The sequence below is a fragment of the Perna viridis genome, chromosome 11, assembly GCF_037379345.1.
Source record: "Perna viridis isolate PV_CMFRI_1.1 ecotype Kerala chromosome 11, ASM3737934v1, whole genome shotgun sequence".
In the NCBI taxonomy this organism is placed as follows: Eukaryota; Metazoa; Mollusca; class Bivalvia; order Mytilida; family Mytilidae; genus Perna; species Perna viridis.
In genome coordinates this window covers 30,923,656-30,950,251 of record NC_142455.1, presented here as the reverse complement: position 1 = coordinate 30,950,251, position 26,596 = coordinate 30,923,656, and the positions used below count along the sequence as shown (strand labels likewise).

General features: G+C 32.9%; 2 protein-coding genes and 1 pseudogene across 9 annotated transcripts in view; 2 read left to right on the top strand and 1 right to left on the bottom strand.

Moving 5' to 3' along the window:
• The first annotated feature begins 3,496 nt into the window (after positions 1-3,496).
• LOC148603706 (protein lethal(2)essential for life-like) lies at positions 3,497-4,565 on the top strand. The gene has a single exon (XM_088553031.1). The coding sequence runs from the start codon at positions 3,528-3,530 to the stop codon at positions 4,239-4,241; it is 714 nt and encodes a 237-aa protein (XP_088409157.1). The 5' UTR covers positions 3,497-3,527; the 3' UTR covers positions 4,242-4,565.
• A 7,609-nt stretch (positions 4,566-12,174) lies between these two features.
• On the top strand, positions 12,175-13,245 carry LOC148603705 (protein lethal(2)essential for life-like; annotated as a pseudogene).
• A 4,528-nt stretch (positions 13,246-17,773) lies between these two features.
• The window catches only part of LOC148603703 (rho GTPase-activating protein 23-like), a 73,075-nt gene continuing 64,252 nt past the window's right edge, over positions 17,774-26,596 (bottom strand). For all 8 annotated transcript variants that reach the window (XM_088553188.1, XM_088553186.1, XM_088553192.1 and 5 more), the window contains 9 exons: positions 26,377-26,577; positions 25,911-26,097; positions 25,200-25,345; positions 24,665-24,790; positions 24,362-24,470; positions 23,812-23,975; positions 22,939-23,064; positions 22,258-22,366; positions 17,774-21,622 (listed from right to left, as the gene is read on the bottom strand). In XM_088553188.1, coding sequence (XP_088409314.1) covers positions 19,659-21,622; positions 22,258-22,366; positions 22,939-23,064; positions 23,812-23,975; positions 24,362-24,470; positions 24,665-24,790; positions 25,200-25,345; positions 25,911-26,097; positions 26,377-26,577 — 3,132 coding nt within the window. In that variant the 3' untranslated portion in view covers positions 17,774-19,658. The remainder of the gene's footprint in view (positions 21,623-22,257; positions 22,367-22,938; positions 23,065-23,811; positions 23,976-24,361; positions 24,471-24,664; positions 24,791-25,199; positions 25,346-25,910; positions 26,098-26,376; positions 26,578-26,596) is intronic.

Below are 26,596 nucleotides of genomic sequence, written 5' to 3'. Positions count from 1 at the left end.
TTCAATTTTCATATGATTTTAGATAACGTTTTTAATTAGTGTTATTTCTTTACACTTTTAATTTTCATTGATAATTTTACATAGAAATCGAATTGTAACCTTGACCTAGTTAAGATAAGATAGTCGTTGTTTGTCTGGTCATCCAGTATATGGAATTAATTATTTTGATGGCGGTCAGCAGCTTAACATGTTTAATGACCTGTATAAGACAGACACTGAAACAGTAATGGTTCAAATTTGTAATTTGGGGAATTTTCCGTTACATTTAGGTTAATTGTTTTGGTTCAGATTCGGCATAAAATTATTCACAGTTAGAAATCAGAGTTCGATCGGTAAACATTGTACTCAAATATGGGAATGTATATATTGTGTAAATAAACGTAGTATTAGAAAGATCGGTTTTAATAGTCGTAGAAAAAGGTTATAGTGCTCGTCGTCTAGCTTCCGAATTACATAAATGAACAAACAATCGTAAAATCGCTTCCTCTACACAACCACTCTGTTGGGTTCACATGTCATTAGCCAAAAAAAATAGTCCCATGATAACTCCCGTATCTAACAATCGTACAAAATTGAATAAAATCCCTCCAGCGGTTTCAAAGGAGTTGCGTTCACAAGACTTTGGGCGGACATATGGATCTTTAATCTGATCTACCCAGTCATGGTTTTGATTTGAGAGAGTAGGGGAAGGGCTATATATTATATCCATACCAAAGTTAACAACCTGGCAGCATTTATACCATCAAATTCTGTCAACTGTTGAAATGCGTATAAACATGGTACCTTCGATTGAAGAAAAGACCTAATTGTACCGTCAAGGCACTCTATTTGTATAGTTACATGATTAGAAAGCGAATTAGTTAGAGGTTGGACCACATCATATTAAGAGTCGTTCTCTATAAAATTCGATGAACGTGTTACGTAATGTACTTGTGGGAATTTGGCTCAAGTTTGGTTTTATAAATACCATAAAGTGAGATAATGTATCACTTAGATCTGGTCTTTGTCCCTGGATTACATTCTTTTGATTACCCCTATAACCTTGGTTCCCTTGATTACTCTTAGAAATATTTTTAGAATAAATGTTGCCATGGAAACAGAAAAGTATCAACATTCCCTTTATTTCATGTTTTTCATTATGACTTTCGAATGAAAAGCTAGAGCTACAGTATTGCACAATATTTCTTCAAAAGTAATAAAAAATTGTGTACTTAGTAAAAAGTCATCCATTGGGAAAGTTAAATTTTTAGATAATTTCGATATTTTCTCATGAACTAATTTTCGAAGTCGTAGATTTTCAATTTTCAGCCATAGAATCTTGCAGTATAATGTAAAATATCTAAAATTTGATTGGTAATATTTCGTGTTTTCTGAACTTTTTAATACCAGGGATAAGGAAGTTTTGCCAGATAATAAATTTGCTTTTTTATGGGAATAAAATAAAAAAAGAACAAAAAGTGGATAATTATATTTTTATTTAAATTTAAACACCTTTAGTCAATTAATGTTATCATGATTGAAATACCTTTAATAAATTTGTTTTATTAAATAACCTTATTTTTCATAGTTCAGACCGCATGACATGCGAAAAACTAGAAAGATGATAGATTTAACACATGGAAAAGGCACAATTTGGCAAGACTTTGTGACCTGTTTTGCATAGCAGCCATTGCAGTTAATTTTAAACTTTTTTAATGTCTGTTTTTCTCTAAAATGTGGAAGTTAAAGTCTAGATATATCATATATACGAAAAAATAAGCAATAACCACATAACATAAATTTTCAAAGTCGTCTTCAAATTAATGAACAGCTAGGCCATTTGGTGTTTGATATGTTATTCGCCGGTTTTATTAGTTTCCATTCTTTTAGCATTTCACTTGCGCCGATCTTATTATTTTTCATCAGCACGGCTGGTTATTATAATGAATACATCTATTACCCTAGTAAGTATACTTGATATATGATCTCCATTTGGTTAAATACCTTTCTGTTGAACTTTGTGTTCATAGTAATAGAAAACTTATTGTCGCAACATATGCGTACAGAGCGAGTCTTTGGTTAGTAATGGCCATGCATACAAAATGATTACTGTGCTGAACAATCGAAATGTAAGGACCACAGATGCTGATGATCTGCCGCTATGATACTGTAAAATATGAAATAAATGTTATGAAAAAAATAAAAATATTCACACAACTTGCAAACAGAAGAGGTATAATTATTGATAAATGAAGTAAAGATATATCATTAAAATATCGTACAAATTATGAATTTTTTAACAGTATTTTATTCCTATAATGCAAAAATAAAAATCTGCGCAATTGAAAAAAAAATAAAATCGGCGCATTTGAAAGAAAAAAGAAATCGACAATAAATTAATTGTAATGTAAACCGTCGCAAATGAAAAACGCCGCTTCATATTGTTACTTTGTGTTCGTCTCTGTTCCATGTGTTCACGTTTATGCGATGTCAATCTAATTATTATTAAATCTTTAATTATGCTACACTTAGATCGTGTATTTTAATCAGATTGAGACATATACAAACAAACACAAAATATAAGATAAACTTTAATACGAACCGTTTTTGGTCTTGTGGTCATGATGAAAAGTTCTCATGTAATGGTCTATGCTGCGTTATTCCCCTCTTTTTATGTTCGTGTCATCCGAACTAGGTAAAACGGTATGGTGAAATAGCAAATGACACTAGTGAAATGTCTCGAATAAACAATTGGTTGACAAGTAAAAAACATGTATGTCATACAGTCTTTAATTGTTGGTTGTTTCGACTAAGAATAAATACACGCGCCTTCCTCGAATGAAAACGAATTAATTTCAATGAAAGGATTCACTTTAATGAAAAACTAAAAGTACATCACATTTCTCCATTGGGAAAGTGAGAAATTCAACCTTTCACATGATGAAAACACGTTATTGGTATCAAGAATTTTATAAGACTATCTTATCATATATAATTTGAGATCTTGTACTCTCAATTCCATTGCACCATAAATTAGTATTTCACTATATCGATTTTCCTACCCAGATATTTAATTTACTTCCAGTGACTTTTTCTTTTACCGACTTTTTGTCTGCCATAACTGTAAATTTAATTGGTGTTGTACAATTTTACTGCAATTTTTTTCGCGTGACTTTTACCTTCACTGTTTTAATATATATATATATATATATATATATATATATATATATATATATATATATATATATATATATATATATATCTTTTGGTGGGTGTGTGTGTGTGTGTGTGTGTGTGTGTGTGTGTGTTATCTAAATTGCCTGTGCCCGGTTAAACGTACAATATATGATAATTAAAATAGCTAGCGAAAATGAAAATAATCATAAAAAAACACTGTTACTCTTTGTTTTAGATGGTTTAAATAAGAAAACTTTTAGATGTTATTTCGCAGAAAGGGTGACCAAATAAGGAAATATGAACTAGATTTAATACAGACGGTTTGAGATCGATAGCCTTATTGTTGAAGTTCAAGGCTATAAGGTATAAATATGGCGTATATACCAGTAGTTTGGAATCGTTATAACCAAACACAACATGATTTTGACGACATGTTTCACTTTATGGATCCATGGGGAGGTTTTGGTGGACCCATGGGCATGCGTTCAGCAAGGAGGAGACGACCGGAAACTTCGTTAGCCGACAGAAAGTGGAGTTTTAGCGTGAAAATTGGAGATTTCGACCCGGAACATGTTAAAGTGAAGGTTGAGAACGGCAAAGTCTTCATCCATGCTAAGTACACAGAGGGAAATGATGAATGGTATGATACCGTTGAGAGAAAGAGAACAGTAAAGGTTCCGGAAAATGTGGATTCTGATAAAATCCACAGCTTCATGAGATCGGATGGATCACTCATCTTAGAGGCTCCTTACAGGGCATCAGAAGAAAGACAGCTTGCGGTGATGCCACACCAGAGCGGAGCCCTCGCACAAAACGACAGCCACAACAACTTGATGAAATTCTTCGTCGGTAATTTCGACCCACAAGAAGTTAAAATTTCTTGCAAAGATGGTGTGCTTACAGCACAAGGAGAACGTCAACGCTCTGAGGACGGCCATGAAGTCAGGGAATCATTCTGTCGTCAAATGACCGTGCCGCAAGAAGTTGATTCCGCAAATATCCAATGTTTCCGGGACAACGAAGGAAATCTGACCATCCGTGCTCCAAATCTGGAGACCGAGGATATGGAACAAGAAAAGAAATAATCTTGAACATTGTGAACTCTGAAAGAAATTCACGATAATATTACTCTTGAATTTATTTCTATTCACAATATGAGACATTTCTGACTATTTTAATATTTGTTTGATTTCCTTAAAATTTTCTGATTTGTGTGAAAATATGAAATTTTGAAAAATCGGACAATGATTAAGTGCCCGTCAGCGTGTCAGTAGTGGGTCTTTGAACAAGTTAGTATGATGACATGTTTATGTTATAAAATTGGTAATAGATACAATGTACTAGCAAATTAGTGGGTCATATCATTGTTTCTTATTGAAAAGAATCATTAAACATATTACAATATCGAATTGTAAGTCCTTAGTTCTCCAAAGTATATAATAAACTTTACAAATGCATTGTACTCGCTAAATGACGCAGATACAGTAGGCTTACCTTGGCAAAATGTAAGAGACTAATTCGATGGTCCTGAGCTATGGCATTAATTTTACATTAGACAATTTGGAAAGACTTTATTGAAGATAACGGAACGAAATTTTGAAGCCATTACAAGTGAAAACATTGATCATTTAATGAAGGGTGGGCATGGGACTTAAGGAATTAACAGACACATCGTCGATTGAATTAGAGGCATTAAAAGTGTTGATAACAATTAGAAGAGGTTGAAATAAAGCAGAAACTGCCTAGCAGGCAAGCACCTCCCCCCAAAAAAGACAAAAAAAAAACAAACAAACAAACAAAAAACAAAACAAAACAAAACAAAAAACAAAACAAAAAAAAACAAAAAACAAAACAAAAAAACAAAAAACAAAACAAATTAAAATCAACAACAACATCAAAATCACAAGCAAATTAGCAAACAAACCATAACAACGGAATCAGTAAAGTAATAATAAGTATTTATTTTTGAATTCAGAATAGTACAGCATTATCGAGCAACATTTTCCATTTTGTATTACCGAACGTGGTATTTTAGCCATGCTCCCTACCCACAGAGTTACTTCAATGGAGAATCAAAATACGCTAAAGTTGAAGTATTCTTCGTGGTTTATTCGGGGTATTCCAACCCAAAATCGTTTATATCCCATAATCTAAACAACAATTGGAAACGATCCTTAAATAGAAATCAGGAAGACATACTAACAAAGCAAACATGTTTCGTTTGATATTATACTGGCTTTATTAATTGACACGGTAGGCGCGGATAGTACCCAAGACACGTCCTTTTCTCAACAACTATTTATTTTTTGTCTGTTCATTAATCGAACTCATAGTACATGTGCAATTACCCCTTTTTATGAATAGAGTCCAATATTTCTTCAAAAGTAATAGAAAATTGTGTACTCAGTAAAAAGTCATCCATTGGGAAAGTTAAATTTTTAGATAATATCGATATTTTCTCATGAACTAATTTTCGAAGTCGTAGATTTTCAATTTTCAGCCATAGAATTTTGCAATATAATGTAAAATATCTAGAATTTGATTGGTAATATTTCGTGTTTTCTGAACGTTTTAATACCAGGGATAAGGAAGTTTTCCCAGATAATAAATTTGCTTTTTTATGGGAATAAAATAAAAAAAGAACAAAAAGTGGATAATTAAATTTTTTTTAAAATTTAAACACCTTTAGTCAATTAATGTTACCATGATTGAAATACCTTTAATAAAATTGTTTTATTAAATAACCTTATTTTTCATAGTTCAGACCGCATGACATGCGAAAAACTAGAAAGATGATAGATTTAACACATGGAAAAGGTACAATTTGGCAAGACTTTGTGACCAGTTTTGCAAAGCAGCCATTGCAGTTAATTTTAAACTTTTTTAATGTCTGTTTTTCTCTAAAATGTGGAAGTTAAAGTCTAGATATATCATATATACGAAAAAATAAGCAACAACCACATAACATAAATTTTCAAAGTCGTCTTGAAATTAATCAAAAGCTAGGCCATTTGGTGTTTGATATGTCATTCGCCGGTTTTATTAGTTTCCATCCGATCTAAAAACTAAAATGGTCAAAATTATTAGAATCATCGATTGATGGCAAGATGTATAATGTTATTAAAAATATGTATAGTAATGTAAAGTCGAGAATATTTAATGGTGTAGAATACTCTGATTTTTTCCCATGTAATATTGGAGTCAGACAAGGGGGAAACCTTTTCCCTATATTGTTCTCTCTTTATATCTCTTAGGTGATATAGAAGCAGAACTTGATAAATATGTTAAGCTTTTTCTTATATTATATGCAGATTATACTGTTCTATTGTTCTATTGTCCGAAACTGCAATAGATCTTCAAAACCAATTGAATTCTTTACATGAATATTGTACTCGATGGAAACTAAAGGTTAATGTGGATAAAAGTCAAATTGTTATATTTTCTAAGGGAAGACCCCTTGATAACATTAGTTTGAAATACAATGGAAAGGAATTAGACATTGTAAATGAATTCATGTACCTTGGAGTTGTCTTTTCTAGGACAGGAGGATTTGCGAAAGCGCGAGATGTATGGTCTCATACGGAATGGAATGATACACAACCTGTCCATAGAATGTCAAATAGATTTATTTGATGAGATTATACAGCCAATACTATAATATGGTTGTGAAGTTTGGGGCGCTGACAATATCTCTGTCATCGAAAGAGTGCATATTAAATTCTGTAAATTAATTATGAACGTTAAAAAATCGACTCCGGATTTCATGATATACGGGGAACTCGGACGTTATCATCTTGAGATATGTATTAAGGTTACAGACCACCAATTCAACCAATGAGCATTTGGAACGTACGCAAAAATAGTCCTACGCAGAAATTACCCCTGTTCCTCATAGTGCTGTGAAAAAGTTCTCATCTCATTTAAAAAATTTCTGAAAGGAAAAACATTTCTGTACATTTTATAGGTGCATTTTGCTTCTTGTGAAGTGAAGCCTAATCTCCATAATGATTTCTAAATATACCCCTATCTTGTGAAAACACTGGGATTTCCCATGCTATTTATAGACACTTCACTTCCGGTGACCAGTACTGCACTGCACGTCTGCTAACCCCACATGCCATTCTGAGGATTGTGAGCTGACATATGTAGAATCATGCTGATATATAGTCATCTGCAGGTTAAAGTTAAGGTAAAGTCCAGAGAAGCCATTGAATATTGTGAAATTAGCATAGAAGCCTATGGGAAGTGGAATTAGTGGTTTTTAGCCTTAAACTGCGAATTATCAACTATTGGGCAAAGCTCATTAGTGGTAGCGATGGTAAGATACCTTGTATTCTTTATCGCTTGGCGCACAAGAATTTTGCTAATACTCCGTGGCTTAAATATGTTGAGTCGATACTAAATGATAGCGGAAAATCGCATGTGTGGATCGAACAATCATTTGTTAGCACGATATGGTTATATTCCTCTATAAAACAAACACTTGTAGACAATTTTAAACAGAACTGGCTATCCAAGGGGTGTCATCCTGGTTTGCCCACTTTTAAATACTTGTATAAATAAACATAAGGGGTAATGTTGTTTTAACAATTGAAGTCTGTTTCTGAATTGTAGTATACATATACATGTAAAATATTATAAAAACTCCTATAATTTACTATTGAATGGAGTGAAATATAAACATTTTAATAATAAATCTTTTGCAGACTCTTTAGAAATATGCTCAATTTTAATGACAAAACTTATACAATTTTGACCAAATACCTTAAAATTTGCCAAAAACATGTACTTTTTAATTAAATATCTAAACAAAATATTCAATTTTGTGCTTGATTTTATTATAAAAGAAGCAAAACTTGTTGAAACTTGATGAAATATTTTTGAATATGTTCAACAAAATATGCATTTTTAAAACTAATTATGACAAATGATACAGTTAAATGCATGATACTTGTTAAAAAAATAAAATTAATGATACCATTTAGAAATTATTTTAATATTTGCACTTTCTTTATTGTTTAACTGTGTAATTATATTATTTCATTTCATTTTAAAATTAAATAATATAATAAATTCAATTTATTAATCAATTTGAAAATTGAAACTGTTCAGTATCCAAGCTTAATAGTTGACATAATGTGAATACTATTCTGCATCCAAGCTAGGAGTTTCATGTCTGAACCACCGTTTCAGAGTGAAGAATAGACGCAACGACAGAGTTTACTGGAGATGTACTATTCCAGCCTGTCCAGCAACAGTCAACACACATGAGGGTCACCCGGACGAGCAGCAGTTCTACCACTGGTTCCACAGCACCAAGTTGAAGATGTATGGCTCAACGCACTCGAAGACATTGGAGAAGCTCACAACGTACCCGACACAATATCATTCACCGACTATGCGACCGAGTTTTGGGTTGAAGGACAACGCTTCCTATGGAACCACTACCAGACCGAAGGACCCCGTACCACCAACCACCTTGAAGGATGGCACAACAAGATCAAGAAGAAAGTCCAGCATGCCCACCCAAATATCTACCAGATCATATAGTTACTACAGAAGACACAGGCAGTTACAGAATGCACCATCATCCAGTATGCAGCAGGAGGAGTTCGCCCACCAAAGAGACGCAGATACAGAGTCATCGACACCAGACTTCAGCAACTCAAAGAGGGGTACCAACGAGGACTCATCAACGTGGTAGACTACGCCGACGCAGCATCCCATCTCCTCTACTTGGATTAAAAGACTGTGATTTATAATTGACATTGTAAATATTGTGTGTCTTGTAATTTGTATATATTAACAGTGCTTTTAATATATTCTGAAATATAATGTGCATAGTTTGTAAATTCTTGTTTTATTATGATCTATATATATTGTAGTGCTTCATATATTTTGTTTTTAACATATGTATCTTTAATTTTGTTTCCATAATACATGTATAAATATGCATTATATGTGCTATTATATGTCTGATATGCAATATATTAGTTAAGATTACTTTCAATGTTGTTGCAGTCAAAATCAATTGTTAAAATTAATTGTAATTGACTTTAAATGAATTAAATATTAAAGTATATAAAGATATGTTATTCATCTTTTTTTATATTTATACATTAAAAATAAACTATGCAGTTAAACAAAAAATCCTCTATATACATTTACAAAGAAACATACATATATAACACCTTTCTATTTAGAACAGACCATAAAATATTATGGTCAGTAAACCCTTTGTCTTTTTTGTTTATTTAACTAATTGGTAATTGGTATAATTAAATGTGGGCAAACCAGGATTAAACCATCCAAGGTATATGAATCTCCAAAAGCTCTTAATTATAAGATTTACAAAGAAAACTTAAAGTTTGAAAATTATTTCAACATTCTTATTGACAAATATGCTATAACTCTTTGCAGATTTCGTACTATGAACCATAAACTACCTATTGAATCTGGTAGATGGCTTAATATTTCAAGAGAAAATCAAACTTGTACATTATGTCACAATCAAGATATCGGGGATGAATTTCATTATCTTCTGGTTTGTTCAACTCTTAATAATGAACGAAAGATGCATATTAAACAAAAATTTTATCTACGCCCCAATATTCTTAAACTCAACGAATTAATGAATAGCAGTCATCCACCAGAGCTAGTTAAGCTATGCAAATTTATTAATATTATTAATAAATGGTTAGAATCTCCTGGGTAAATTGTTGATATCTGTGTACCTCCTATGTTTCTGTTCATTTGATAATTATTGTATAATTGTACATTTTATTTTGTTTTGTCATATTTCTCTGTACCTATGTTAAGGTTATTGAGAATAAAGATATATATAGATCTTATTATTTTTCATCAGCACGGCTGGTTATTATAATGAATACATCTATTACCCTAGTAAGTATACTTGATATATGATCTCCATTTGGTTAAATACCTTTCTGTTGAACTTTGTGTTCATAGTAATAGAAAACTTATTGTCGCAACATATGCGTACAGAGCGAGTCTTTGGTTAGTAATGGCCATGCATACAAAATGATTACTGTGCTGAACAATCGAAATGTAAGGACCACAGATGCTGATGATCTGCCGCTATGATACTGTAAAATATGAAATAAATATTATGAAAAAAATAAAAATATTCACACAACCTGCAAACAGAAGAGGTATAATTATTGATAAATGAAGTAAAGATATATCATTAAAATATCATACAAATTATGAATTTTTTAACAGTATTTTATTCCTATAATGCAAAAATAAAAATCTGCGCAATTGAAAGAAAAAAAATCGGCGCACGTGAAAGAAAAAAGAAATCGACAGTAAATTAATTGTAATGTAAACCGTCGCAAATGAAAAACGCCGCTTCATATTGTTACTTTGTGTTCGTCTCTGTTCCATGTGTTCACGTTTATGCGATGTCAATCTAATTATTATTAAATCTTTAATTATGCTACACTCAGATCGCGTATTTTTATCAGATTGAGACATATACAAACACAAAATATAAGATAAACTTTAATACGAGCTGTTCTTGGTCTTGTGGTCATGATGAAAAGTTCTCATGTAATGGTCTATGCTGCGTTATTCCCCTCCTTTTATGTTCGAGTCATCCGAACTAGGTAAAACGGTATGGTGAAATAGCAAATGACACTGGTGAAATGTCTCGAATAAACAATTGGTTGACAAGTAAAAAACATGTATGCCATACGGTCTTTAATTGTTGGTTGTTTCGACTAAGAATAAATACACGCGCCTTCCTCGAATGAAAACGAATTAATTTCAATGAAAGGATTCATTTTAATGAAAAACTAAAAGTACATCACATTTCTCCATTGGGAAAGTGAGAAATTCAACCTTTCAAATGATGAAAACACGATATTGGTATCAAGAATTTTATAAGACTATCTTATCATATATAATTTGAGATCTTGTACTCTCAATTCCATTGCACCACAAATTAGTATTTCACTATAAATTGAGATGGTTAAAACCATTGAAGTAAGATTTTTAGGTGTATTGAAAAAGACGACCACAATTGACTACATGTACGAAAAAGATCTCAGGAATCGATTCAAAGAATAAACATAGTAGATTCTCATTTAGTTTCTCGAGGGTATAACAAGATTTCTCCAGTCGAGACAGTTTTCAACGAGTGGGTTAAATCTAAAATTTAACTATAGAAAGGGGAAAAATCTTGTAATCCCCGAGGGCATCGGAGGAGAATCTGTTTCTCCCATGAAATTTGTAGACAACTCAGAAATTTTAAATGGCGGGAAAACTATCGCAGAAATTTAATCACTGCTCTGTGGTTAAAGAGTTGCTTGCATTTTTAATCATCGGCTTTGAATGGAATAATTACAAAATGAATTTGAACTCAATAGAAGAACCTTTATAACGTCGAAATGCATATCGCCAAAATATTGTTTATAAACACAAATAGATTATTTCGATAAGATGTTGACAGGAATGGCATGAAGGCTTCATAAATAAAACACTTTTTTACATGATTATTTTAACCACAAAAGTTTGTAGTATTAGTATCAAACTCATTTATTAAATATTTGTCACTATCTCCCATCAACCGATTTTCCTACCCAGATTTTTACTTTACTTCCAGTGACTTTTTCTTTTTCGCGTGACTTTTTTACCTTCACTGTTTAGCTTGACTTTTTTACCTGACTGTCCTTTTGCTTCTGGGATACCGAACAAGTGACACACAGATTCGAACAATCCTAATTACACTTTGTGTTTTATGTATATATATAATGTGCTTTTTCTTTATGATATTACGCGACATGTTATCTAAATTGCCTGTGCCCGGTTAAACGTACAATAAATGATAATTAAAATAGCTAGCGAAAATGAAAATAATCATAAAAAAACACTGTTACTCTTTGTTTTAGATGGTTTAAATAAAAAAAAACTTTTAGATGTTATTTCGCAGAAAGGGTGACCAAATAAGGAAATATGAACTAGATTTAATACAGACGGTTTGAGATCGATAGCCTTATTGTTGAAGTTCAAGGCTATAAGGTATAAATATGGCGTATATACCAGTAGTTTGGAATCGTTATAACCAAACACAACATGATTTTGACGACATGTTTCACTTTATGGATCCATGGGGAGGTTTTGGTGGACCCATGGGCATGCGTTCAGCAAGGAGGAGACGACCGGAAACTTCGTTAGCCGACAGAAAGTGGAGTTTTAGCGTGAAAATTGGAGATTTCGACCCGGAACATGTTAAAGTGAAGGTTGAGAACGGCAAAAGTCTTCATCCATGCTAAGTACACAGAGGGAAACGATGAATGGTATGATACCGTTGAGAGAAAGAGAACAGTAAAGGTTCCGGAAAATGTGGATTCTGATAAAATCCACAGCTTCATGAGATCGGATGGATCACTCATCTTAGAGGCTCCTTACAGGGCATCAGAAGAAAGACAGCTTGCGGTGATGCCACACCAGAGCGGAGCCCTCGCACAAAACGACAGCCACAACAACTTGATGAAATTCTTCGTCGGTAATTTCGACCCACAAGAAGTTAAAATTTCTTGCAAAGATGGTGTGCTTACAGCACAAGGAGAACGTCAACGCTCTGAGGACGGCCATGAAGTCAGGGAATCATTCTGTCGTCAAATGACCGTGCCGCAAGAAGTTGATTCCGCAAATATCCAATGTTTCCGGGACAACGAAGGAAATCTGACCATCCGTGCTCCAAATCTGGAGACCGAGGATATGGAACAAGAAAAGAAATAATCTTGAACTTTGTGAACTCTGAAAGAAATTCACGATAATATTACTCTTGAATTTATTTCTATTCACAATATGAGACATTTCTGACTATTTTAATATTTGTTTGATTTCCTTAAAATTTTCTGATTTGTGTGAAAATATGAAATTTTGAAAAATCGGACAATGATTAAGTGCCCGTCAGCGTGTCAGTAGTGGGTCTTTGAACAAGTTAGTATGATGACATGTTTATGTTATAAAATTGGTAATAGATACAATGTACTAGCAAATTAGTTGGTCATATCATTGTTTCTTATTGAAAAGAATCATTAAACATATTACAATATCGAATTGTAAGTCCTTAGTTCTCCAAAGTATATAATAAACTTTACAAATGCATTGTACTCGCTAAATGACGCAGATACAGTAGGCTTACCTTGGCAAAATGTAAGAGACTAATTCGATGGTCCTGAGCTATGGCATTAATTTTACATTAGACAATTTGGAAAGACTTTATTGAAGATAACGGAACGAAATTTTGAAGCCATTACAAGTGAAAACATTGATCATTTAATGAAGGGTGGGCATGGGACTTAAGGAATCAACAGACACATCGTCGATTGAATTAGAGGCATTAAAAGTGTTGATAACAATTAGAAGAGGTTGAAATAAAGCAGAAACTGCCTAGCAGGCAAGCACCCCCCCCACAAAAAAAAAAAAAAAAAACCAACAAACAAACAAACAAACAAAAACAAAACAAAACAAAACAAAAAACAAAACAAATTAAAAACAACAACAACATCAAAATCACAAGCAAATTAGCAAACAAACCATAACAACGGAATCAGTAAAGTAATAATAAGTATTTATTTTTGAATTCAGAATAGTACAGCATTATCGAGCAACATTTTCCATTTTGTATTACCGAACGTGGTATTTTAGCCATGCTCCCTACCCACAGAATTACTTCAATGGAGAATCCAAATACGCTAAAGTTGAAGTATTCTTCGTGGTTTATTCGGGGTATTCCAACCCAAAATCGTTTATATCCCATAATCTAACCAACAATTGAAAACGATCCTTAAATAGAAATCAGAAAGACATACTAACAAAACAAACATGTTTCGTTTGATATTATACTGGCTTTATTAATTGACACGGTAGGCGCAGATAGTACCCAAGACACATCCTTTTCTCAACAACTATTTATTTTTTGTCTGTTCATTAATCGAACTCGTAGTACGTGTGCAATTACCCCTTTTTTATGAATAGAGTCCAAAAATCGAAAACAGAAATCAGAAACTCATTACAATTGAAGAGGGAAAAAACATCAATAGTAACTATTTTGGAAAGTTTCATGCAAATGGGTGCAACCACTACTGACCTATAGTCCGAAAATTTGGAAGCCTCTCTCATAAAATCGGAAATTTACAAAATACATCAATATAATAAACAATTCACAAAGATTTAATTGGTATTGCTGCAAGGGTTTTGAGTTTATAGTCCGAAAAGATGCCCTCCATTTTTGTACAAATAAAAACCCATAATTAAAATGAAAAACCGAAAAAATAAAAAATCGAAAGAGAGCTCATTTTTTACCAAAGTTTTACAAAAATTGGTGACAGTATTTAAAAATTGTTTGAGTTAATGTGCGAAGTGTAAGCGACATACCATAATACCGTTTAGACAGACAGGCGTATAAAAAACAATAGGCTAATTACAGTGGCGGGTCCAGGGAAGGTCCGCGACGCACCAGACCACCACCTTGTCGAACATATTTTTTTCAATGCGTAATTATTTAATTAAGCTCACAAAGGGAATACCCACGCTTCAATGGAGGCTTCAGTATAAAATCCCTAGAACGTTTTATGAGAGTTACAACTTGTAAAACTCTTACTTTGATTATCTCCCTTTGAAGCAATTATACTCCTTCATGCACATCTGCATATATGATGCCCAACCTTCCTATAAAATTACATCAAAATCCCTTGAGCGGTTTAAGGGGAGTTGCGCTTACTATATTTCATCAAGTAAAATACTTAATTGGATTTTCTACCTTTGGAATCTTCCTGAAGTATCTAGATTCCTCCAAGAATATCTACATATGATACTCAACCTTATTATAAAAAATCATCAAAATCCCGTGAGCAGTTTAGGAGTTGCGCTTACAAGGAATGTGGACAGACGGGGTGATTCCTATATACTCTCAAACTTTGTTTGCTGGGGTATTGTAACTGTCAAAACAATCTCTAGACAATAACGCGTAAGACATCAATGTTCCAAAGGATGTCGCGTTAGTATTTTTACCGAAAAAGTCACATTTTAAAGATTTAACAGAAGTCAAGGTCGCCCATCTGTTCAAAGAGTAATCAAAGGAACCAAGATTCTAGCAGAAATCAAAAGAATGTAATCCAGGGACAAAGACCAGACATGGAAAACAGACATACACAACGAAGAACATAAAGTAACTAAAATCATACATACAAAGTAACAAAAGCAAATGAGCAACTCTGACTCCACTAAATACTGGCAGCATGGAAAAAGAAAATAAATAGAACAAAAACACAAATATGGACGAAAGAATTTAAGGCACTCAATTGTCTTGGTATGATAGAAATTATTTAAAATGACATCAGTCATATTTTAGGCATACATGAAAAATTCAAAAATTGAAAGAAAAGTATTTAAACCACAGGGACTTGCTTCCACAATCAAATATGCAGCTCGACATGTATGTTTATATTACTAGTCAGGCTTCATATGATTTTACATGTTTAAACATCGTAAGCACTACTCCCTTTGTACAGCTATAGCACCACTCCCTTTGTACAGCTATAGCACTACTCCCTTTGTACAGCTATAGCACTACTCCCTTTGTACAGCTATAGCACTACTCCCTTTGTACAGCTATAGCACTACTCCCTTTGTACAGCTATAGCACCACTCCCTTTGTACAGCTATAGCACTACTCCCTTTGTACAGCTATAGCACTACTCCCTTTGTACAGCTATAGCACTACTCCCTTTGTACAGCTATAGCACTACTCCCTTTGTACAGCTATAGGAAATTTGATGTTATTTTATCATATGTCGATTTGCATAAAGGAATATAGTTACTATTGTCTTTTATGTTAGCAGGAGCAAGCCCCAGTGGCTAAATCCTGTCGTTTGTTTTGATTTTTGTTGAGGATTTCATTATTGATTGCATTATATGAGCCTCTGTGTGTCCCTCCCCTTCTTCCTATCTGATACATGGATAGTAACTGCAGTTTGATGGTATGTTTTGCATTTGTGGTGACCCATGTTGTATAGAAAGGGAAAAAAAGTGGGAGGGACATCCAGAGGCTCACATAGGATCTTGTCCTCATGTACCTGTGATTTCAGCTATTTAAATGATTAGTTTGTAACTATAATTAATAACAAGAATAAATTTCAAGCATGCATTTGTTTTTTTTTAGACTTTAGCATGTTAACTGTGTACTCGCGTACTCCTACAACCTAAGAGGTTGGAATTCGTTCATCCATATCGATGGCACCAAGTCTAGCACTGCTAGAGTATATACACGCGCAGAGTAGTTTGACTAGGCAGTGTTATCTAGGTCAGATAGCGATGTGAAGAAGTTCGGCCATTATATGTGATCAGAAATACTTCCTCTGAACTACGTTTTGAGTCATTGAGAACTTCCCGCATGTTTGAGTAATCTACATCATTAAAACCAGTCCGGCATAATAACATATATGGTACATGTAATTACATGTACGTCCAGAGAGGCTGGTATGTATTAAATATTGTTTTCAGGCCCCTTGCAAGTTATTCAAACCCTTACATTTGTTTTCTGATGTGTGATTGGAAGTACTGCAAAACAATTAGCTCCAATGAATGGTATTTTCAATTTTTTATTGGTAATACATGTAGCACATAACTTGAAAATGTCATTAAAGTTTAAACAAAAGGCTCACCTGACAAAACATGCCCTATTAAGTGAAGGTATCATGCTTGGTTACCATGTTTGACCAAAAATTGCTGGAAAAGAGCATGTATTGATGAGTGCTGTAAGTTCAACTGAGTACCTAAGGCACTGTAAAATGTTGGAAATGCTTTCAAAGTATTTTTAGAACCTCTGCAAAAAAAATTAAGCAGGATTCCTCCTATGTCCCGTTATTCAACCAGGTCTGAGGGGGCATTAACCCAGTATACATTTGCTGAAAGAAAACATTAAATGAAGTTAAATCATCACTATACAACATTTTTATCATCCCCATTCAACTCAGGAGAACATGTTTACCAAATATCATTAACATCAAATTAAAAGCAAGTATAAAATTAGCTAGAGAATGGCAGCCAACTTCGTTCAACTTAGAATACCATGTTTTCTGAAGAAATAAAAAAAATCATTGGAATCAAAGCAATTGGTGAAAATAGTCACAAATGGCAGCCAAAAAAAAATATAGAGGATTTTCACTAAAATTTGTCCACAGATAGATTTCATCATGCTCAACAATTTTAACCATATCAGAACTTGGTTAAACCTACCAGTTTTGGAGATAGATGCAAATAAGCTGCTGTCTGAACCCTATGTTCTATTTTTAGTAATCTCAGCCATGTTCATTGATGGATCAAAAATCCTAGCAAAAACATTGTGCAGGATACCCTAAAGAACAATCATGGTAAGTTTGATCAAAATCAGTAGTTTCAGAGGAGAAAATGTTTGAATAATTGTTTATGACGAAGACGGACACCAAGTGATAGCGTAGCTCACCAGCTAAATAAAACGGGGGGTTTAAATGTTGCAGAGCTACTGGTCTCGGTCTGTTAAGGAAGATAATGAAGTGAACACATAATATTACTGGATCGAACCACAATTAAACACAAAAAGACATAACAGTAATAATGATTTATTAACTTTCCTTGTCTCTGTTTTTAATTCTATGTTAAAATTTCATATACCACAAAAGTTCAACAAAAACTAAACATTCTACAAAATATAACAGGAGAAACAAACTGTAAAAAGTCTAAAATATTGTTAACATAAAAAATAAGTCACAACTTATTAAAATGTTGTCAGCACAAATACAACTGAAATTATTTTTTTTTAAGTTTATGTGAACATTTTTTAAATTTCAGAATGATAAAAAGTTCTCAATTTCAGTCAAACCAGTTACAAAACATTCCTGATTGAAAAGGTCAAGTTGAGGTGAAAATTCAATGAAAATACTGATCCTTATAAATTTTAAATGTCAAGCTCACTATATATGTACATAGCACCCTGCAGCACAAGTTAAATTAGGGTTTTATTGAAATTCTGAACCTAAAAAAATCCAATAAAACAGGAAACAAATTCCAACAATCTGACCAATGGCATGAAAGGTTTTAAATTATAATGTCATGTAATGTCAGTGTACCAGCCAATGAAATGTCAGAATGTTAAAGTCAATACCTGTCATACAATGTCATGCTATAACATCAGAAAGCTTAACAATGTCATTTCATTCACATCAGTTATGACTAATAATATACATGATTGTGTAGCAATAACAATTCTATAAGACTATATACAGTATACACATGGTTTCTATTGCACTGGGATCTACAGCACTATATCAGGGGTTATGACAATGGAAGATCAGAAATATGGCAGCTAACCTTACTAACCTTACCTACAAAATGTATAAAAAAAAACAACCCCCCCCAAAAAAAAACAACAAAAAAACAAAAAAAAACCAAGAAAACAAAACATAACTAAATCAAATCATCCTTCGAATCAAAGTTTTAATTTTGAAAACAAATCTAAAATATATGCTATTGAACCAATATTTGAATATTGTATTTTTTTTCAGTTTCTGCCATGACTAAGATTTGATATATCAGATTTTACCAGTTTATCTTGAAACTTGAAAATACTTCAAATTTCTGATCCTACGGTAACCCCATCATGTATTGTGCAATTTAAATGTCACGGTAAAAACTTAAAAGTATGATGATTTGTACATTTCGCTACTTCTACCACTTATCTGTAAACTGTAAAACATTGTAGAATAAATGGATTCCTTTAAAGCAGGATTTTACGGTGTGTAAAAATAAAGAAAGAGATAAAAAGCAACATAATAAAATAACTGCAAATCATCAGAATACATACAGAACCCATCACAAATGGTTAGAACAAAAGTGGATCAATGGTACCCATGAAACTGTGAACCTCAACTCCAAAGCAAATTTTAAAGCAACAAAATAGAAACTAAAATTTGCCAACGAAATAAAACGAAACATGAGATTCACAGTAGTCAATGAGAAAATGAAATCATGGTTACGAAAAAAAATTCATGCAAGAAATTAAGTTAATAAGACTGTAACATACATTTCATTATAAATAAGGCAGTTTTGTAGTAGTTGCTACAACCTATTAAGAATTCAGGAAAATAACACGTCGCTTCAGAAATAAATACATGGAATATGATAGTTATTCCATTTCTAACATGTCTATTAAAAACCACCCTTTTGAGAGTTTAAATTCATTCAAAACAGCAAATTTCCTTCAATAAATATTTTAATAAATTAATCTAGAAAAAAAAATCGTGCAAAACTTCTAATAACGAAATGAGTTAATAGTTATGCTATATGTATACTTTAAAATATAAGCAGAAATACATTTTTATAATAAAAATAAAATTGTATTGTTATAGCATAAAATAATAAAATTCCATAACAGCTGATCATATATTGCATTGCTAGAAAAGTCATGTATGCTTAAGTAACCATGGAAACAGTTAATAGAACTTAGGACTGTGTTGTTGCGATAGGTCAGGTGTACTTCCCCTTAGTCTCTCATTCTGTATCCATTGTTGTAAACTTCTATTCACCCCAAGACTGGGAGACTTGATAGCAGGTTGTAACTGGTCCCAGGCTGACTTTTTACCTTCTCCTTTGCTCTGTGTGACATTTACTAATGCCTTGAAATGTTCTAAGTCATCAAGTCCCCCAACAGTATGTCTGCGCTTTCTGGGTTTTTCTGATTTTCTTTTTGTAACAGGTGTTGGAGAGGTTGATCGAACTTTCAACTCTTCCTTTCTATCTGAACTTCTAGGTCTAGTTGGAGAGGGTGAGGACTTCACACTTTTCTGATTTGTTAAAGTCACATTTATTTCAGCTTTTTCTGTTTTGTGTCGTTTTTCCCTAGAAGGCGAGTGAACATTAAAAGTGGGTCGAGTACTTGGTAATGTGAAAGTAGGGATTGTAAAAGTGACAGTAGAGTTTTGTATATCTGAGGCAGCACTAGATATTAGATGAGAACTATCAGGAACATAGGTAGAACTATTAGATTGTGTCACTGCACTATTAGTAGGATTGCGTTCAAATCGACAAGCTATGCCGACTTTAGTTTCATGTGACCTTGGTGACCGATGTAGACTAGGGTCTTGGTATTGCTTTTCTAACATGTCATTGCTACTACATAGTCCAAATTTATTGACATGTGACAAAGGCACCTGTGGTGGTAGTCGTAATTGAGTATTTTCTTTCTCGTTAGAACTTCCAGAACCATCGCTTCGATTCAACAGTGATGAGCTCCCACTAAGTTTATATTTAGGATTCACAAGCACTTTTAGTTTTTGATCAAAGGTTGAGGTCAAATCAGACAAAAGGTCAGATCCATCCTCTGAGTCTGTATCTTCATATGACCTTCGCTTTCCATCTATAAGGTCAATGAGTGAATCAAGTGACCCTCGCCTTAAAGAATTGCTACGACTAAGATTTGATTTAGAACGCCTATGAGATTTATCACCCCTTGGAACATGGAGATGTTGAGTGTCTCCATTTCCAGAGTGACCTCTCCCTGACTTTGAAGGTTCATTTTCAGACATTTCTAATAATCTTTCCATTGATCCTGACCTTTGACTCCTAGCCTCAATGTTTGATCCACTTTTAGAAGATCTTGACATTTTGTCACGTCCATTTTTTCCACTAACACTCTGAATTACAAAATATTTTCCTCCACCATTGGAACCCTTTTTGTATCCTTCTGAAGAGGACCCAGAATGATCAGAGGACATAGAATCACCACGGTGATGACAAAGTGTTCGACCAAAAGCATCATTTTTTAACAACACAGCATTAAGTAAATCCTCTATACTATGCCTGTCTTCAATTTCAAGTTCCTTCTTTGTTTTCAAAATATTTTGTTCAATTTTTTGTTTTTCTAATTTTCTTCTTTCGAAATCCCTTTTTCGTTTCTCCTCCTTTTCTCGTAATGATCTTGCCTCTTCCTCTATCATTTTTAATCTATCAATTGTACTCTGACTGACACTAAAACTCCCACTTAATCCACCATGGGAAACTTCAAGTTCATCATTTTTGTCTAAAGAGTCATCAGAATAATGAAGGGGTTTTCCATACATACTCTGCGAGTGACGATCTGAGACCATTAAATCCCATTCAGGGTCAATGACTTCTTGCGATTTAGCCATCCTCCGATCATTAACATTATCTGATTGTCTCTTAGGAATAGACATAAGTTTGTCATGTGACCCTCTAGCACCGAGACCAAGTAGGTCTGGACTACTCTTGGAAGTAGACTCTACCTGTCCTTTCATCCTACTACGATATATCTCCTGGTCTATGTTACGTTCTGAGAAGCCACCCTCAATAATATCATCCTTGTCTTTCTCCCCACGTAACTTTTTATTGGCAGCTTGTACAATTGAAAAGACAATGTCTTTAGGGTTTACTGTGTTGTCTGGAAGTAAACAAAACCAAACTAAATAGATGTTCACTACTATTCTTACTTTGTACATTTATAGTACATTTATAGCTTTGTTTCTTGATCTAAAGTTACCCATGGTTTCATGCTGTAGATTAAAATTTCAAATCTCTAAAATATTGGTGAAATCATTAGAAAAATGATCCAAACTCCATAGCCAACAATTATTAAAACTTTCCCTTCTGATCCGACTTGCTGTAAATATATTAATTTTCCCTGTGTACTAATTTTTGCTTTTTTCATGGTAGACAGAAAGCTGCTAAAAATAGTACCCATGAAATGGACTTACTAACACCATACAGCATTATTTTTTTTTTGAAACTGTGAAAATTGATACCCGCTAATATGTTCATTTGACGGTCATTTGTTGGTTACGGTCTTCATTCTATCATTTACTCTTTGTGTAATTCATGTATTCATGTTTCCGATCAAGCTTTAATTGTGAATGACCTTGATTTACACTTCTGAAATGCAACCTTGCAAATTGGTGTACTGTCATCCTGTCTTAAGAAAGGCTAGCAATTCAGAATCCAGCTTAAGGGACCACTTTGTTTCAATAATTTTATAATTCTCATTGTAATTTAATACTTGTAAACACTGCTATTACTCACCATCATCATCACAACTGAGGCGTGTGACTGAGGGGTTTGTAGGAGTTTCAGATTCCTCATCCACGGGAACATGATCATCTTGGTCCCATGAACTGAAGAACCATTCATGCTGTAATAGAAAAATACAAAAATTGTATCTTTAAATGTAGTGTATAATTGACAATAATCAGCAGCATTAAACATATTATTGTTATGTCCATTTAAACATTGTAGCAATGTAATATGCAATTACTTGTCAATTTTGATTGAACATCTTTCAATGGTGTTGATATGCAAATAGTTGACATTGTCTTGCTTAGATATGTTTCGAATTATGACCTAAGGATTACTAGATTAATACATCAAGACTGTTAATATTTATCATTTATTAGGTCAAGTAAAATAATTTCTTAGTTTTCAGGCCCTTCCTTGTCTCTGTTGATGGTGTCTTAATACCCACTTGTGCCATCATATTTTTTTCATATGAATAATGGCCCAAGGATCCAGCATTAAACTTGAATTATATTATACAAAAGGCTCCAGATATGTGGCCTGTCAATATTATTCATTTTATTGGTCATACCAGTCATAGTTTTTTGTCCTTACAGATATGTGTACAATATGGAACACAAATGTTTGGGTTTTTTTTCTACCTACTTTCCCCAATCAAGCTGCTGTAAATATGCACCACTTTGTACTTACATGTAATATAATACTCTCTATAATCCTACACTGATCTGACATATCTTTAACAATGGAGGCCATATCATCATCTTTCTTCTTTACAAGTGTAGGACCAAACACAATGGCCAAATTCCTGGCATCCATCTGTTACAAAATATAGAAATGCATACAATATCTGTATTAATCAAATAAGATCAATTCCTAATGTACACACACATGTACATTTATGCTACTATGGAAGTATTTTAATTTGCGGATACCAATTTTCATGGATTAGGGAAGAAACACACGTTTGTGGATTCTTGAATTCGTGTTGAATTTTTTGGTTTTCAGTATCCAAATCAATGGAAATCTCATTTTCAATGGGAACCAAATTTTGGGGCTTGTCCTTCCCACAAGAATTGGTACCCCAAAAACAATAGTACTTGGAAAGTATTATCATATATGATCAACCATCATCACATTTTTGTAATAGCTATTTTCTATGCTTTATAACATAGCAATAATTCAATAGTGTTTCTTATGAGGGAATTGTTTGCAAATTTTGCAGCATTCCACTTACAAAAATATGATTTCAGCAATCAGCAACAAAAACCACAAATCATCAAATGAAACATTTCTGAGAACCTCATACGGTATGAAGGGATATCTTCATGAAGTTTACATTTTCACTACACTACTGAGATTATGGGAATCACAAAAATAAAAGCTTGCTAAATAAAAGATTTTTAGCATATAATTTCCATTTCATTAAATATGCTGGAGACATGAAAATTAAAACTGTGAAAATTTAATACCCTTATCATAGAGCAACTTGCGAAATTTGGCATCCGCAAAATGTAAAAGGTTACGTCATAAACCGATCTTATGTTAATCTGTTTCAGGTCTTACCTTGTTAATATGGCCATAAGCAGCAACTTTATTCAAATGTTCGGCCAGGTGTTTAAAGGTTTCAAAATGATGTTCAGGAAGCTCATGTAACAAGCGTTTGATCTTTAACATTCTCCTCTCAGGGTCCTCAATTCGGTTGGCATTGATGAACTCCTGGTATAGTTCTGATGAATTAAAAAAATACTCAAATAAATGTAAAAAATTATTACAAAATTTTTATAGAGATCACTACAACTGCTTTATATATGTAATAAATGACTGAAGACTACTGAGTGAACATAGTGAATGTTGTACAGCTTCTCTTAAAAAGTTGTCAGAATATTTTGAAATAGTAAGTGAACGCATTATGACACAGACACACAGGAAAATAATACTTATACCAAATCAAAGCTTAGTTAAGTCCATTGCTTTTCAAGTTAACATATCTTCAAAAACTTGAGACCTTTGGATTTGTTTTATCAGAAAATTTCAGGTCTTTCATGGATCTAATTAAATGACAGTCTTATAAAAGTAGCTTTTCTTGTTGTAAGTAATTTGTCTCAGAACTAACCTGATGTGACAAGAGATTCTGGGAGTTTTCTGAAGAAAGCCTTTAACAAACTGCTGATAACATTAACATCACACCATTTCTCATGGTCTACATTCATATTGTCTATACCCTGAAATAAACAAAAGAAGATAAATTACAGATATTCTAGTCATTTTAACCAAATGGTCATGTAAATTTTATTTTCTATGTAAATGAATGAAATTCATAGCTTTAAACAGTAAGTAATAACTTGGTACTTAAACTATACTGTCACAGAATAAATGCTCACTGCAGCTTATACGAACCAAAGAAAGATAACTCTACCTTGTTGAGTTCCTCTGTCATCAGATTCACAGCAGCTGTATTACCTGGTACCCTGTAAACACCTGTTACCTCCAAACCTCTAGCTTCTACGATTTTAGTACACAGATCTACTATCATAGGAACGAACTGAAAATAAAAAATACAATCAGTCTTAACCACCAGTAATTGTCTAAAGATTTATATTAAACACTTGTGAAAAACACCTATAAATATAGAAACTGTGTAAGATATGAGAGGACAACATAAAGAAAATTGTTTAGCTATCAATAACAAATCTGAAAATTGGAAGTAAATACACAATATAAAAATAAGAAGTAGCAGTAAAATTTAGGATTGAAAATAGAATTTCATTTTAAAGTGGAAGAACATTGTGTCTGAACATCCTAAAATTCAATTTATATTGGTTTAGTTTTTTTTTTCTCAGAGGCTAGCAATGCCATCTTTTCATCAGGTTTATCATCCCTAGGGAAACAATATGGACAAAGAAAAGCTTGCAGCACTTTAATGGTTATTGAGAATATCCATCAGATCTTACATCATTATTAGGTGATGGAATACAGCACTTGATGGGGACTCCAAACATTCCTGTTCCTTCTTCATTACCCTCCAAACCTGATGCATTAGATGCCTTGCGAAAACTCTTTATTCTTTCCTTTAAAGTCTTCTGTTTAGAACTATCATCTGAAATTTAAAAATAAACATTGTATTTACTGTAAAAAATGTATCAAAAATATTCAGAAGTTCTTATATACAATACAACTTTTAATAGGAGAGAACATCTCCATTACTATATTTGATGAAAATGTGTGTATTACCATAACATTGAAAAATTTTCTTCATTAACAATTTATTACCATCTAATTGAAGTCAGTTTTGATTGTAGGTATGGTTAATTTTGTACACAGTTAATCTGTTATATTTCATTATCCTGAGAGTTGTCCATCATTCAATTCTGATGACAGTTTTTGTTTAAGGAAGTATATTAAAGCCAAGCAGTGACTGATAAAGAAAAATAAATATTCTGGCCTTCATGGTTTTAATACTAATTAAATAGAAATATTCCATAATTGACTGACCTTAGCAGAGAATTCTGCACGTAAAAAGTTTAAAATGAATATTCTGACCATAAATAAATTACCAGCCTTCTCTAAGCATTAAATGGTTATTTCCTATAATGATCTTATTTCAAGATCACAGCTAACTACTTTTCATTCTTACTTGACAGCTAATTACTTTTCATTCCTACCTGATGATTTTTTCTCCTTTCTTTTCATGCTTGGAGAATGAGGAATTTTGATGATAGATTTGGTAGAAAGTCGACTCTTTGGTTTATGGGGCACCTGAGGTGAACTTTTGACCGACATGGATGAGGCATATGTTGTCATCTCATTAGATTTCCTCACAATCAAGTTGGCACTAGCCAGACCGTTATCCTGAAATAACATAGAGACTAATAATTTTGTTAAAAGTTTGTTTCTGTTGAAAATAAAAACATTTTCAATTAATTACCTGTATCATTGATCAATTTGTCAAATTTTGTACTTTTTTCAAGGGCAGAAATGAAATGGCATTTTTGCACAGTGTTTAAGACAGGGTTATTCCCCCTTGTTGTTAAAAACTAAATTGAAAAAAAAGCAAAAAACAAGAAGAAAAACAATGTTTTAAAACTTTTATGAAATCTTATCAAATATCAATCAAAATACTTGACTTACATCAGAATCAGGATTGTTATTTTTCTGTATGGCTTCAATCCAGGACAGCATAGTCTCATGATCATCAGCCTGGAACAGGTACTCAGACCCATTGTAGGTTTTCAGACGGAATACATTTCTCTTTTTGGTATAATCATATGCTATATCTACTAATGATGACTTAACTGATATGGGCTGTTCATCGAAGGAAAATGGATGTGACTGTAATAGAAAGTGAAGT

Bases quoted from the DNA above. Each gene is read 5' to 3' on its own strand.
- LOC148603706 (XM_088553031.1), top strand. From the start codon at position 3,528: ATGGCGTATATACCAGTAGTTTGGAATCGTTATAACCAAACACAACAT.